Below are 15,933 nucleotides of genomic sequence, written 5' to 3' on the forward strand. Positions count from 1 at the left end.
CATGGAGGAATAGTGGTCTTTTGATTCAGTTTATTTTTACTTTTAATTGGATTTAATTATTGCTTGTTTGTTTTTTGTTTTTTTGTCAACAAAATGCCACAACATTATTTTAGTCGTAAGGAAAATGGGGACAAAGGACAGATATTTTACTCTTTACATAGTTTATAAAAGCTTTGGAAGACAAAAATTATAAATAAAAATGGAGAATATTTAAGAATATATGAGTTTTAAATGTTTGTTTTGAAAGATTCTGAAATTTTCATTGCAAATGTATTAGTTTGACTAACTAATTGTTGTTGTTTTTTGTATTATATTGTATTGATAAAGTTATAAATCAATTGCACATGTTGATCAATTGATTGTTTCAAACTCTCAAACCACCCCTGGGTGTGTGTGTGTATGTGTGTGTGTCTCCTCCCCTTTCCTGCAGAGCTTGTTGAAAAACGAAAGTCACACAGAGAAATATGTAAGTGCACATGGTGAGTGTGAGTAAGACAGAGAGAGAGAGAGAGAGAGTCACAAAGAGAGAGACACAGACACACAGAGAGATAGAAAGAGAAAGCAGCACTCAGGTAAAAACAATCAAACTCATTATTGCGTTGACTGAACGACTGAATTTGTATTGTATATTTTTCCATAAATAATAAAAATAAAACAATACAAATCAGACACTTGTTTTTTCAGGTGATAACGGGCTCTGTGTGTGTGTGTGACGCAGCATGAGCCAGTGGAAGCAGATTCAGCAGTTGGAGATCAGACTCCTGGAACATGTGGACTATCTGTATGATGATAATTTCCCCATGGACATCAGACAGGGACTGGCCAGCTGGCTCGAGGCTCAGGACTGGTAAGTGTCTCTCTCTCTCTCTCTCTCTCTCTCTCTCTCTCTCAACCTTTTTGTAGCCTTTCCCCTCCTTTTACAAAAGCCTAATATGGTTTTTAGTACAAAAGACGTAAAAAAAAAAAAATTAACGTTTCACTTACTTCTCACTTCTGTTTTAGGGTCAAATTCTTGAAAATATGGACATAAAACTCAGAAAATAACCATTTCTTTTTTTCTGTTGAATGCTTCTACTTTTTAGGCATGAATGATTATATCCTATATAAAGTAAGGGAATTTAAGTTGTGTTATCATCATTGTGGTCTTTTAATCTTTTTGAGATTAATGATGTTTCATCACAACATAATTATCAGGGGGAAAAAACGGCACGCGTTCATGACGTTTTATTGTTTTCATATTTTTGTCACTCACAACCCACAACTTCCTACAATCACTAACAGTGAGAGGAAGAAAACACACGCACACACACACACACACAATTCTGAATTGACTTCCATTAAATTAGACGACCTACATAAATAAAGTTTTGCCCCAAACCTTCCCCAATACCAGTCTGTGCTTTATAATAACTTAACCAGTTCCTCAGAAATGAGGTTCTGCCTCATTGGGACCAGGTTTTGGTCTCCATGAGGTCTGCTGGTCCTGAAACGGTCAGTCAGTGTATATTACACAAATGGCCCTAAAGAGGGGACAAATACAAGAACTCACAGAGATAGAAGTGAAAAATAAGATTAATTTAAAAATTAAAAAAAAGGCTTTATTTTCCAGTGTGTACATTTTTGGTGAAATCATTTTCCTTTGGTGAATAATGAAGATAAAATCAGTATTCTTAGTTTTATTTCAAGCTGTTCAATCACCTGATTGTGTCAATTGTTTTGTTTGTTTGTTCGTTTTTCATTATCCCCAGAATAAACATTTCTCATATATAATCACAAGCTGGATCAGCTCTAAAACTAATAAAAGATTTCCAAACTTTCACCGTACACGTCAAGAACTGGCTGAAAGCAAAACAAGATTGTACCCACTTTTAATTAAAGCTGCGACTAATGATTATTTTCATAATCTGTTGATTACTTTAACAATTCATGGAGTAATCGTTTGGTCCATAAAATGTCATAAAAACTTTAAAAAAAAAAACATTGATCAGTGTTTGTCAAACCTGGAAACAATGATCGAATGTCCTGTTTTGTCCAGAAACCAAAATGATTCAGTTTTCAATGATTTCTTTGTGATACGGAGCAAAGAAATTAAGAAAATATTCACATTTAAGAAACTAAAACAACCAGAAATCTTTTTTTAATAATGAAAAAAAGCTTTTTGATGATCAGAATAGTTGATGATTAATTTAGTCATCAATCAATCGAGTAATTGTTTCAGCTCTACTTTGAATGGCGTTTGTACTGTCTTATAATATTGTCATTTTTACTGTACATGTGGAAGCCGACTCTTTTTATTTCTGAAAAGCTCAGCCAGATTCATTGAATTTAATTGATACATAGTTGCTATAACTCAAGTGAAGTGAACAGTGCAACATAAAACTCAACCAAAAAATTTTCTACTGAATGTTTACACACTGTACTGTACTAAAAACAACTTGAACTGTTCCTTTAGTTAAAGTGGACAGAAACAATGAAATGACAGTGCTGCACCATGTATGTGAAACTATGGATCTCCTTCATCTTCTTCTCCTTCTTCTTCTTCTTCTTCTTCTTCTTATTCACCACATGGGTTTCCTTGCTCATCTCTCTGTGTGTGTTTTCAGGGACACAGCAGCCAACGACGAGTCAATGGCGGCCACACTCTTCTCCAGCCTTCTGTCCCAGCTGGAGAGGGTGCGCTCGCAGGAGCAGAACTTCCTCCAGAGGCACAACATGAAGATCATACACCAACAGCTGCAGGTGCTTCCCTTTGTCTGTCTTTTCCTCATCAGATTTCACTTCAAAATGCAAAAACATTTCTGTAGAAACAGCCACAGACACTCAAAAACAACTCCCCCATGAAAAGACACGCCCACTGGGAGGGGAATAAAACATTAGGGGTCAGGGTCACGGTTAGTGGGCATGTTTTCCTAAGTGGAAATTGTTCCCTTCTTGGACTCGACTCACACGTGCACATCGCTGACGGTGGGCGGGCCTTCTTTTGCAGTTTGCGTAATTGTGACCTAGCCCTAACCTTCACCCTAATGACGTGACACTGATAGCCTACTTTAATTTTCCCAACTTCTTGTGTGGTTCTGTGTGATTTGAAGTTGAAGTCCCGCCCAATTGTAGCCCCGCCCCGTCTCCTGCAGGCCACAGATGCTGGAGGTGTCTGTTGATGTAGCAAGAGTTGTTAACCACTGTTGGGTGCAATTTCTGCGACAAAAAACATCCGGAACGTAAAGAACAACCTTGTCTGTAAATTTTTAACATCTGCACTTTTAACAATCTGAACAACTTGCACTGCAGAATAATTAGTTTTACTAATCACTAATGACTAATAATTGACCACATTTGGCATTTTGGGGGATGAGCAGATGTTCCCACGCTTAAAACACTGTCAATATACGACCACTCATTTATTCTGTAATACACAAATGACACAAACAGCTTTCACTACAGTAACCTCAGTATGAGAAAGCAGTGTGCTTAGAGAGATGACACTGACAACATATGAATGCAAAAACACTAATAAGATAATTTTTTTTAAACTAACCCTCCTATATACAGTATATGTGGGGGGGAAAGATCCACTTGTTGGTTTAATTTCTTTGTCAATAGCCCAATGGAACTATCACCTTTTACAGCAGTGTATTTAAAACCTCTTCAATAAGGAGAAGTAGTTATGGGTTTACGGGTTTTGTGGCGTGTTTGTGTACTCGAGGTGACAGGGAAGTACAATGACAGTTGGAGTGTGGGTTCTATTATTTGTTGTGTTGTTTTCCTCTGCTACTGTTTGTTACTATGGCCTCAAATGTCAACCGTAGCATGACACAGATATCAAAAAAGGTACAAGCGTTCATTACATTAAAATACTAAATTACTTAAAGTACTTGCAAAGCAGAAGCTTTTTCCTCTCTGTACTTATTCATGTACGTATTCAGTTGGAGCAGACGTCAGCGCTCGTTGACGTGACAACCCTAACATTCGATGTGAACCTTTGTAGAACAAACCTGTGAGGCTTGGGCTGCTGTATCCTGTGCTTCTGAATATGTGTGTGTGTGTGTGTGCCAAGGTCTACTCTTCGACAGAGGAAGTACTACTGTAGTTACTGTTGTGTGGTGGTGGAGGGCATGTGTTTGTGTGGCTCGCCGTATCATCGATTTACACAACTTGAAGCGTACGATCTTAGCAGTTCAAGCCGATTTCAGCCAGCCTTTGCTGCTTCATCTCGCTGTTACACAGACTTTTCTGACCACAAACTGAAGTCGGTTTCACTTTATAACCTGCTCGCTCACTCCCCTGCACCAAAGTCCATTCAAAAAAATCAATGTTTTTACATCTCGGCGCACAGAGGTTTTTGATTTTTCATTTGAACATCAGCAAGTTCAAATGTGTTCTTTTGTGACTATGTTCCGACGTTTTAAGTCCATGGTTCTCAATCTGTGGTGCGTGTACCACCAGTGGTACGCGAGCTTCCTCTGGTGGTACTTGGAGGAAAATACTGTTCAACTGTATATACCAGGGTATATACTCTCTCTCTCTCTCTCTCTCGGTGAAGTATATGTGAGGAAGAGGAAGATGATGAGAGAGCAAATTATCTTATTGGGTATAAATAAATGTCTCCTGTGAAAAGTTTTCTCAGGTGGTACCTGGTATAAAAAGTTTGAGAGCCACTCTTCTAAGTTTTCTCTCTGGACATTGCTTTGGGAGAATCTTTGTTACACTACAATTCATTATAATTACAACTATATTGCGGTAGTTATTGCCATTGTTTTTTTTATTGTTTGTTTCATCGTCACCCACATTGTCCTGTGCAATCATTCCTGGGAAATACCCTCATATGTGCAGAAACATTTAAGCAGGTGTCTTCAGCAGTCTGTTTGTTGTGTTATGTGCAATTAGAATAACGCACCAAAGATGTTCAGGTCAGCCAGAAGAAGAGAAGTGAGCTTGTTGTTGTGAGCACCTTCAGAAACGCTTAACGCAAAGTGATCACGGTCAATGCTGTGCGCTTTATGTTTGCCGCTGTGGGGAAAGTGAGAGTGTGTAGGTGCATGTAAATGCATCCTCAGTCATCAGTCTGGCAGTGATGCTGATGCATGATGTCTTAGTCAGACCTGGAGGCGAGACAGTGAGAGAAAGAGAGAAAAATACTCTTCCCACAGCAGAATTTGTTGTACTTTTCAAAGAAGGAGGGATTTGAATTTGGCAAAAAAAAAAATCTAATGCAAGAGTCTGTGTCAGGGAAAGTTGAAGCATTATGTGTTTATATGCATACATTACATGTAAGACAGGATAAATGACTGTTTTTGGTGGTGAGGGGGGGAACTCCACTGAATTTACACAAAGAGGTCAGTTTGCCCGTCACAGGAAGTGGAAGGAACTGTGCACTAGTTGTAAAATGTCTTCCTTCGGTGGCATCGTTGTCATGTTATTTAAAATGTGAAGCTTGGACCATCTTCACAGGGAGTAAAAAGATAACTCAGGCCTTTGTTTTTGTAATTAAAGTCAGTGTACTCACAGATTCTCAAAAACAATCAAAAGTCAAAGAACCACACACATGAAATCCTCTAAAGAAAAAAATTGAAATTAACGTTATGGCTACAGGCGATTACGCCTTTTGGAAATGAAAGAGGTTTCACCATTGATTTTCACGTAACCAGAATCAGGATGGACCACATTCCTTTGCTGAGTCAGGACATTCAAGTGATTCCCGTAAATTGTCCTTGAGAAGAGAAACTCTTGTTAAGGCCTTGATTTTACTGGAAACCTGATCAGGTCCCACTTGGATGTTCTAAAAACCTTGTTAGCCACACTGTATTTGCAAAGGTTCTTCTACTTCCTGTTGACCGGGTGTTTTTGTAACGTGGGGTGTTTGTAATTGTTGTTGTTGTCTTGTGTGCACAGATGAAATACGCGTCCAACCCTGCAGTCATGGCCAGAGTGATCTCCACCTGCCTGAGGGAGGAGCGTCGCATCCTCTCCAGCGCGTGCATGCAGGAACAGGTTTGTCACACTCGCTCATGCTTCAGAGGGAAATTCCCTGTCGTTGAGCAACGCTACCTGCTGCTGGTAAATCAGGCCACTACCAGGAAGACTGCGCTACACATCCGCCCCCACATTCCCAGTCACTTCAGCGTATTCCCAAAGAAACTGTGTGGAATGGAAAACTACAATCACACCTGTCACTTACAGGAAGTTTGGTTTTTTTTGTCTGTCACTTTCACACTTTCCCTGGCTTCCACACATATACAAACCCCCCTTATTATTATCATTAACTGACAATAATTAGTACAGAAATATAAGTGAACAATAAGCTTTTTTTTAAATTTATTTTTGGAGTCATATAATACATTAATATACATTATTTACAGTGGATCACAGGGATGTGTTGGGGGCAGTTTACAGTCTAATGGTGATCTTGCAGATTGCAGCAAACAGAGGACTCCTTGACTCGCCCCTCTTCACTGTTATATATAAAAAGTTATATATTACATATAAAAGTATGGACATAATCGTCTGGTTTCCACCTTCAGCCAACCAGAAAATAAAAATATATTATATTGAATATATTGGTTTTCAGGCTAGTTTGAATACCTACACTCTTCTGGGAGTTTGTTCCAAATAGTTGAGGCATAAAAACTGGCAAGTACTGTAGCTTCCCCATATTTAGTCCTGGTTCTGGGGGGCACAGAGAAAGCCTGACCCAGATGTCACCTTTTGGGCCTAAACCATTCAGCGCTTTATAGACTACTACAACAATATTTTCAAATCAATTCTACAGTTAGTCAATAAACAGCGAATAAAAGGGACAATTTCTGAACAGGGTCCACTGGAGAAATCACTGCAGAATTCTGTGGCCTTGGAGCGGCAGAAGAACATGGACAACAGAGTCGGGCTCATCAGAGGCAGCGTGCAGGTAACTGAAACACACCACGACAGGATTATTACACTGCGTTCTATCAAATCAACTCACAAAACACTCTGTCTGTGTCCAGTTGATGGACCAGGCTGTGAAATACATCGAGGACATGCAGGACGACTTTGATTTCCGCTACAAGACCCTCCAGTCCCGAGGTGAGACCTGGTGAAAACAAAAACGTTCTTATCCCTGTGGAAAAATAACTTGTCAGTGTTGAAAGATGCGTGTATTTGTGTCAGAATCATCAGATAGGAACTCTGAGATGATGAAACAGGAAGTGACAAGGCTGCAGGAAATCCTTAACAGGCTCGACTTCAAAAGAAAGGTACGCACGTGAGGTGTTAGAGACATTTAGGGAATTCTTGGAACAGACCCTCACAGCTGTCGCTTACACTGTTCCTCTGTCTGTGTAGGAGATCCTGTCCAAGATGGACATAGTGGTGAAGGAGATCGACGACCTGGTCAGTTCTCAGCTCAACCCCGAGCTGCAGGACTGGAAGCGCAGGCAGCAGATCGCGGCCATCGGCGGCCCACTGCTCACCGGCCTGGACCAGCTGCAAGGCTGGTAATGAGCATCTACCATAAACCACATAATCATACCATAAATGTTTACATCATGTTGACATTCTAACAGACTGTGGTATTTCAATGTGAGATGTCACACCTTCTACAGATTATGGACTATGTAGACGTTGGTGGTCAAAGGTCAAAGTCAGGGCGACCCCACCTACATGTTTTTAGCCTTTATTTTGACATGACTAACATTAGACTGGTCGGTGGAGGCTTATAATAATTTTACCAATGAGCATCTAGTCTGGTCAATAGGAGGCCGGTAAAGCACAATATTCCATCTTCATATCACAATTAAGATATAATATGATGATATTTCATAGATTTCAAAGTAAAAGTGTTTGTTTTGGTATGGAAGGATGTGTATTTCACAATGAAAACATAATTCTGATGCAAAATAAATCTATTAATATGTAAGGGCGGCCACTTTGACACCTCTGGTCTAACATTATACACTGTATAATCTCTCACTTGTCCCTGCCTCCTCTCTCAGGTTCACTGTGACAGCCCAGAGTCTGTTCCAGATCAAGCGTCAGCTGGACAAACTGGGCGAGCTGGTCGTCAAGGTCACGTACGAGAGCGACCCGATCCCGCAGCAGAAACCTCAGCTGGAGGAGCGAGTTAAATACCTCATCTATCACCTCATCAAAAGGTCGGTTTAAGACTCGGCAGCACGTGCATTTGACACAACCGATAGTATGCAAAAACAAAATCCCGGAAAGTCCCGCTCTGTGTTGAATACTGCAGAAAATCCTTTGTCCTTTTCTATCACTTAACGACATGAGGCTCGCAGGCAGAGCTGCAGCCAATCCCAATCCCTGATGACGGGTCACTATATCACAGGACCAACACACAGAGACCAGGATTGCGAACAACTGCATTGACCTAATCCCTAATCTGTAGAAGAGGCCAGAGAGAGAAGCCATGTGCAAGTCACTTTACCTGATTCAGCTGAAATTATAGTATAAATGTATTTCTTTGAGTGTACAGCAAACAAACAGAATTAAAAAAGCCTTAATCTGGGTTTAACCAACATCTAATCTGAGATGTGTGTTTTTTCACCTGCCATGTAGCGCGTTCTTTCTATTATCATCAATGTTGTTTCAGTAATCCTGTTTGACCGTGAACACACAGTGTTTCTAGTTACGCATGATTTCCTCTCTTTGTTCCTAAAGGGAGATTGATAACAAGAACTTGGGCGTGAACTTCTGCAATTTTGTCAGCAATTCGGCATGGTCGCTCTCTTTTGGTTTTTACAAATTTGCATAGCAGAGTACGGGGGACACGTACTTCCTTCCTTATACGTACAGCACTAGCAGCACATTGCACAATATACAAAAAGGTGCTAAAACATAGACGGACAAACACAAAAACCACTGTGGCTTAAATCTCGCTCTCACTGGCATTCGAGAGAAATGGGCAAAATGACACCTGTGTAACTTATCTGTAATGTGTGGGGTGTTTTGTTTTTGTTTTTTTTTTCTTCTCTCAGCTCATTTGTGGTGGAGAAGCAGCCATGTATGCCCACACATCCACAGAAACCACTCATCATCAAGACTGGAGTGCAGTTCACCACCAAAGTCAGGTATCACGCACATTATTGTCTACATTATTACGCTTCTGTCGTTGTTTTTTTTACATGTGGCCCTAATACTGTGCTGTAATAATGAATAAATAACTGTACTAATGTACTTGACTATTGTTTCTGGGTTGTTTTTTTTATAAAACAGTAAATTAAAAAAATTCATGGATCACAATAATTATTATATTGTAGCATTTAAAAATATATAATTACAGTTAAAGAGCTTTTACATACTGGTGTATTAACCGTTACAGAAACATAAAAAAAATAATCCTTTTGATAATTACCAATGCTGTTAAATTAAGGGTGGTGGTCTAATACATTTGTTAAGTACTGTGTATTTAAAATGTTTATTTTTATTTTTTTTATTATTCAGTTGTCAATCGTTTATTGTCCTTGTCGTGTCTTATTTTTCTGTTTGAAAGTGAGTGAAAAAAGATTTTGATTCAACTGATTGAGAATTCCATTTAACACACTTATTCTCCTCCTGATTTCTCGCAGACTCCTGGTTAAACTCCCAGAAGTGGATTATCAGCTGAAAGTGAAAACAACATTTGACAAGTGAGATGGATAATATGCCCCAAAAAATTACTATATATACTGTTGCTCTGAATTACAAAAAAAAATCTAAATGAATATAATCTTTTTTTTGTTTGTGTGTCTGTAGGGACCTCCCCCCGGGCAGAGTGTGAGTAAAGCACACACACATCACTTTGATACAGGATGTTGTGCTGCAAATGTTTAATTTTAGTGCTGAGAGAAACAGGGTAGTCTGTAGTTTCAGGTTCAGGTCGGTCGGAGTTAGAGGAGAAACAAAAATGTTTGCACCGCATCATAGAAACCTTCAGTAACTACTTCCTGCACCGAAACTGAGAGTCTTTGCTGTTCTTTAACCCTTAGAGCACAGAGCATTTCGTATGGAAGAGTATTAGGGCCAGAATTCTGATTTATTCTCAGAATTAATTCTGACTTTTTTCTCAGAATTCATGCTGTTTCATTTTTTTTTTTCATTCTTTACAAAAATACGACATTTTTTTCCAGGACTATATCAAAGCGTATACAGAGGCTAAATAAGAATGTTCAATATAGAGTGTCTTATATCCTTTTTTCAGCACAACATTGGCAAACTGATAAAAAAAAAACATTTTCACCAACTATATATACACACCCAAGCAAAAAAGTACTAAACATGTTTAAAAATCGGATTGAATTTGTGAAATTTGGAAATACGTCACAGTTCAAAGTTCATCTGGCTCGTTTCTATGAACAAAAAGAAAAGATAAATGGCCTAATTTTGTGACTTCTGCACAATTATTGCTACTTTATATCATGGCTAAAAAAAACTTGCCTAAATATGTGACCTATAAACACACACCCCCAGGATGTCCATATAAGGAGTTGTGTATTATTCCCACGGCAAATTACAGTACCCATACCATACATACCCTACAGTCTTATCTGCTTTAGTTTGCCTGTTGTCTGTTTTTTATGTTCCTTTAAAAAGTGCCACATGAACTATTTTCTCAGAAGTCGTCAGTTTTTCATCTTGACAAACAACACAAAAGTTATGGATATTGAGGACTACTCCAACGGCTGCCTCTCGGTGGAGTTTCGACACCTGGTGAGACAATTAACCCATTACATCCTTTTTATGCGTTATATTAACGTCATTACTGTGTTCATTACTGTGAACTTTGCACTTTGCACTGTTACTCACTTCTGCCCAGTCATACTGCTCTTTACTGCTCTTTCTGTAGTGCTCTTTTTCATCTTTAAAAACATTTATATACTGTGTATATATACGTTTACTGTTCACTTTAGAAAATTTTGTATGCTTGTTATGCGCCAATGACACCAGAACAAATTCCTTGTATGTGCAAATCGTACTTGGCAATAAAGCTCTTCTGATTCTGATTCTGATTCTGATTCTGATCCATCCATTCATTCATCACAACCCTTTCACTGTCTGTTATTGCATAAAAAAGAAGTGCACAAAACCAGCATTATAATAACGATATACTATATCACATAACACCTTTATGTCATTTATACAGTATACAGCATCTGTAGACCAACTCCAATTTCACATACACAATGATTCATTCATTAACGCACAGTAAAATGTGTCCAAATGGAGCCACTGATAGATTTTGCATGCATTTGGCTCGAAACCCAAATGTGCAGCACTTGGAGAGGCCGTTTGATTTGTGATGTGAAAAGTGTTCTATAATGTTTGTTTCATGACTGATTTTAGCCGTGGTGAATTGTTGAATCAGTGACATTCACTTTGTATCCCACAGCAGTTGAAAGAGAAGAAATATATCAATGGCACAAAGGGAACTGAGGTAAGATGAGCACATCGCTGATGTGTCAGCAAACTGACACATCAGCGATGTGCAAAGTGCAGACTACAAAGTGCAGTCGTTAAGCTCACAGTGACAATTTAAAGACACGGACGCTGTTCAGCGGATTCTCGGTGTCTAACAACGAAGATGAGTACAGACATTTGTGAATAAATTAAATGAATTAAATTAAAAACAGCAGTAATAATAAAACAGTGGCATATCAGTGTTGTAGTTGAGTCCAAACCTGAGACACCAAAGAAAATTCAGAGTTCTGAGTCCTGAGGGTTTTGAGTCGAGTTCTAAGATGGGTGCCAGTGCTTCATCCTGAAATACAAATACAACAAATGTTCAGTTAATAACTCTCAATGTCATTTTATGAACATTCTACCAAAAACAAAGCCAGAGTACATCTTCTTACTGAATGCAGCGTCAAGTCATGAGTAATCAGGAAATCAGGAATTGAGTCAGACTTGAGTCCGAGTCCTGGACAGCAGTTCTACAACACACAGGACGCACGATAACCTATCCAATCCAACTTCATTTGTAAAGCAGATGAATATGAAAAAGAAGATATATATGTATGTATGTACATATATATATATGTACATATATATTGTTATCAGTATCGATTATCAGCCTAAGCACTCCCAATATATCAGTGTATTGGTCCGATATTATGTGTCTCTGATGTGTGTGTGTGTGTGTTGCAGGGTCTGCTCTCCGTCACTGAAGAACTCCACTCTCTCAGTTTTGAGGCTTGTTTCACGGTGCAGGGCCTCACCATCGATCTGGAGGTCAGAGGGCAGCGTCGGTTTTACTTATCGCTTTACTCTACCACCCACTCACTCACTCACTCATTCATTGTGTTTAACTGTTTCAGACATGTTCTCTGCCACTGGTGGTCATTTCCAATGTGAGCCAGCTGCCAGGAGGCTGGGCCTCCGTGATGTGGTATAACCTTCTGACGGACGAGCCAAAGGTGAGCAAACTTATTTCTAATACAGCCATTTCAGAAATGTTTTCAACCTGAGCCCTATGTTTAGAAATGTGGGTGTGTACGTGAATTATACTTTCAAAAAGTTTCATCACCGGCCCAGTGGACCGCCTTGGGCAGCAGCCGCAAAAGGCAACAATGGCTGCAGTGAAGTCTTACGAGAAATCGCACCATTCCAAGTGCTGGTTTTCTGGCAATAAATGGCTCAGATTGTTAAAGTGAAAGTCTGGCAACATTAGCGGAGCAATAGTGTAACTCAAAGTCTCACATTTCCAGCTTCTTCTTCCTGCAACAAGTCGTAACGTTAGCTTAATCACTTCATGTGTGCGCAATTGCGCAACGCGGGGAATGTCGCCGGGTGACGCGAATATTGACCATGATTTGAAGGTTACGAGATACATTTAAAAGTTACCCACTGCAGCTTTAACGACAAAACTGAGAAGTTAAAAAGGTTTGTGAAATGTGTTTTTAATTAACACTAATGGCCCAGCAGGGGGCAGTGGTGCTATACTGATATATTATACATCTCCACGTCTTCGCAGAACTTGGCGTTCTTTGGAAACCCACCTCGGGCCAGCTGGAGCCAGCTCTCTGAGGTTCTTAGCTGGCAGTTCTCCACCTTTGCGGGTCGGGGCCTCAACAAGGAGCAGCTAAGCATGCTGGGAGAGAAGCTTTTTGGTATGCTTACCCATTTGGGAATAACCAAAATGAGAAATTTACGAATTTACGAAACAAATTTAGTTTGTCGTGTGTGTGATTTAATGTGTCTTCCTGCAGGTCAGCATGCCTCCTGCACTGACTTCCAAGTGTCCTGGTCAAAGTTCTCCAAGGTAAAAATTGAAATACAGAGACACATGTACAGTGTCATTTTAATACAATTGTGCCACCTAGTGGCTGATTGAAGGCATGTTCTGACATGCATGCTGTACAGCAGGGGCCTCAAACTCAAAATGACCTGGGGGCCGGTCAAGTGAAAAACGAAAAACATTTGGGGAAAAATGAACTGTTCAGTGATTTGAAATTTAATCTTGATGGCATTGCAAATTAATTAAATAAATGATTGCGCATGTGGTCTGCGGGCCGCCAGTTTGAGACCTCCACTGTACAGGTACAGATTCTTCATATTCCATTTATACATGAGATGTGCGCAGTGTGATGTTTCAGCTCCTCACGTCTCTTTCCGTCTGTCTCACATCTTCAAGGAGAACATTCCAGGGAAGCCCTTCAGTTTCTGGATGTGGCTGGACTCCATCCTCGAGCTCATCAAGAAACACTTGCTACCGGTTTGGAACGAGGAGTAAGCTCTGCTACTGTCTCAGCACATTTCTGCTACGCACTAAAGGCTTTTATTGTGGAATCAATGAGATTAATCTGCACTGCGGCAATGGAATCACACTCACGCATATTAACGAGATTGTGGACACATCCATAAACACTTCCAATAACAATTTTTACACCAATGTGTTACAACTGCAGATATCACATTCAATGGATTGTTTCTGATAGATTTAATGATTCAAAGGTAATAAGTTGGTTTAATTTAATCAACCATGTTTATAAAAGGAAGTGGGCAACCCTAACCCTAAGTGGAAAGGGAACTTGTGTTTAAGTCCCCCCAAGGTCCAGGGCTCCCAAGGTACCCAATTGTTAATTGGACACTCTAAATTCAGTCCATCACAGGGCCACATATAGAGACAAAAATAGAGACGTTCTCCAGAAAAACATGAAGTTCCAAGCATTAAATGTCATTTCTTTCTTTCTTGAAGCTACATCATGGGTTTTGTGAGTAAGGAGATGGAGCGCACTCTGCTGAAGGACAGAGATTCAGGCACGTTCCTCCTTCGCTTCAGTGAGAGTCACCTTGGCGGAATAACTTTTACCTGGGTGGAGCGTGGCGACAATGGTGGGGTCATTTTCAAATTTCCAGCTTTAAATAAATGTCCATGAACGTTGATCAAGGGGTAGTTTTATACTCTCTCTCAAAGTTTCTTCTTCTTCTTTTTTTTTTTTACCACAGGGGATGTGAAGTTCAACTCTGTGGAGCCATACACTAAAAACCGGCTGAGTGCGCTCCCATTTGCTGACATCATACGTGACTATAAAGTGATCTCGGACGGCGTTGTCCCAGAGAACCCGCTCAAGTTCCTCTACCCTGACATCCCCAAAGATGAGGCCTTTGGTCGCCTCTACAACAGTCAGCCAAGCAAGGGTGAGTGTGCAATTTGAGAGATAACAATTTTAAGAGCTTGTTTTGAAACTGATTACCTGGTTCTCTTCAATACATTTTCAGTCCATCCGTACATACCATCTACCCTGATTCCCATCTCAGAATTACGGTAAGTTTTACTTTGTACTGGATAACTATATGGTTTTGCTGCGCCATCACTTATAATGTTTACAATTACTATTGTATTTCATGCCAGCTCTAATTCAGTCACCACACCAACGTCTTGCCAGTCTCCGGAGCCCCCAATGACTCCTGGGGAGTTTGACATGCTCAGCGAGCAGCTGTGTTTTGACATTGACACAGTAAGTGTTCTTTATGGACTTTTCTTGGCAATATTCTCCAGCTCATTTTTCATTATTTTTGTAAAAGGCAGCCATTAAAATGGTAAAAACAAGCCAGACATTGAAATAATTCCTTATAACTCTATTCATACACTGTCACATAATGTCAATTCACAGCTGAAATTACGAGACAGCAAACACACTAATCTGCCGATTATTTTCTCCATTAATCGAGTAATTGTTCGATTTTAAAAAGTAAATAATTGATACTGTTTATACTGTATATTATTACGTTTTTTGTACTGAATTTTCTTAACTGTAGCTTCTGTTTTTGCTGTGTTGACAAACCCTAAACATAATCTTATGCTGCTCTCCTTTTACTTTACAGATGAGTTCTCCATATTCAGAGTAAAACGAGACGACGCGGTGCATTTTTGCTCAAAGGTTCCTCCGATCAAAGACGCCAGTCAACAATTACATTTTTGATTACAATGAGTTTCAGAAGTGGTATCAGTGAATTCATTATTGATCCATTGTTTGCTGTAGTTTGTTTCTGGTGTTGTTTTTCTTACATATCACAATAATATTTGGATTTGGAATATTTTTTTTATTATATTTTCTTACAGCCTCTGTTGTATATAAAACCATTTAAATGTGACAAATGTGTATCATAAACTTGCTATTTTAGTTCCAAATCACCGGTTTCACAGTCTCTTTTAACTAAATCCACCCAGTGTGGTGAAAAAGCAACATTACACAAAGTTTTGATTCTACACGATCACTCATTAATGGTCGGCTCATGGTTGCCACCTATCGACCATGAAGAGGCAACAGTTGTGCTTTTATTTTGGAAGCAGCCAGAAGTAGCTATTTCTACCACTCACTACTTCTGGCTTGACATAACCGCATTCAGCGCGCACACCGAGCGAGTTTGTCGAGAATCACGTGATTACCGGAGAACGAGTTGGGTGGATTAATTCAAAATATATAAAAACAACAAAACACACAAGGTGAACCTGTTCTTGAAAAT

At 39.5% G+C, this 15,933-nt stretch overlaps 1 protein-coding gene across 4 annotated transcripts; it reads left to right on the forward strand.

Moving 5' to 3' along the window:
* The first annotated feature begins 497 nt into the window (after positions 1-497).
* Positions 498-15,598, forward strand: stat4 (signal transducer and activator of transcription 4). Of its 4 annotated transcripts, none has more exons than XM_044012841.1 (24): positions 498-572; positions 719-847; positions 2,604-2,739; positions 5,890-5,988; positions 6,809-6,901; positions 6,981-7,059; positions 7,144-7,229; positions 7,318-7,469; positions 7,968-8,126; positions 8,967-9,059; positions 9,558-9,617; positions 9,724-9,744; positions 10,584-10,677; positions 11,357-11,401; positions 12,112-12,195; positions 12,282-12,380; positions 12,938-13,073; positions 13,173-13,225; positions 13,598-13,692; positions 14,162-14,298; positions 14,413-14,604; positions 14,686-14,731; positions 14,819-14,924; positions 15,292-15,598. In XM_044012841.1, exons 2-24 carry the CDS (start codon positions 720-722, stop codon positions 15,313-15,315), a joined length of 2,217 nt encoding a protein of 738 aa, XP_043868776.1. In that variant the 5' UTR covers positions 498-572; position 719; the 3' UTR covers positions 15,316-15,598. The 4 variants fall into 4 exon arrangements, with proteins under 4 accessions (XP_043868776.1, XP_043868768.1, XP_043868784.1 ...); XM_044012833.1 differs by having other exon boundaries at positions 510-572; positions 685-847; XM_044012849.1 differs by having other exon boundaries at positions 510-572; positions 685-847; positions 10,587-10,677.
* The last annotated feature ends 335 nt before the right edge of the window (positions 15,599-15,933 follow it).

Source organism: Solea senegalensis, linkage group LG2, assembly GCF_019176455.1.
Source record: "Solea senegalensis isolate Sse05_10M linkage group LG2, IFAPA_SoseM_1, whole genome shotgun sequence".
NCBI lineage: Eukaryota > Metazoa > Chordata > Actinopteri > Pleuronectiformes > Soleidae > Solea > Solea senegalensis.

Bases quoted from the DNA above. Each gene is read 5' to 3' on its own strand.
- stat4 (XM_044012841.1), top strand. From the start codon at position 720: ATGAGCCAGTGGAAGCAGATTCAGCAGTTGGAGATCAGACTCCTGGAA. The intron at 7,470-7,967 runs GTAATGAGCATC...CTCCTCTCTCAG, and splicing joins CTGGACCAGCTGCAAGGCTG to GTTCACTGTGACAGCCCAGA. The intron at 9,060-9,557 runs GTATCACGCACA...GATTTCTCGCAG, and splicing joins CAGTTCACCACCAAAGTCAG to ACTCCTGGTTAAACTCCCAG.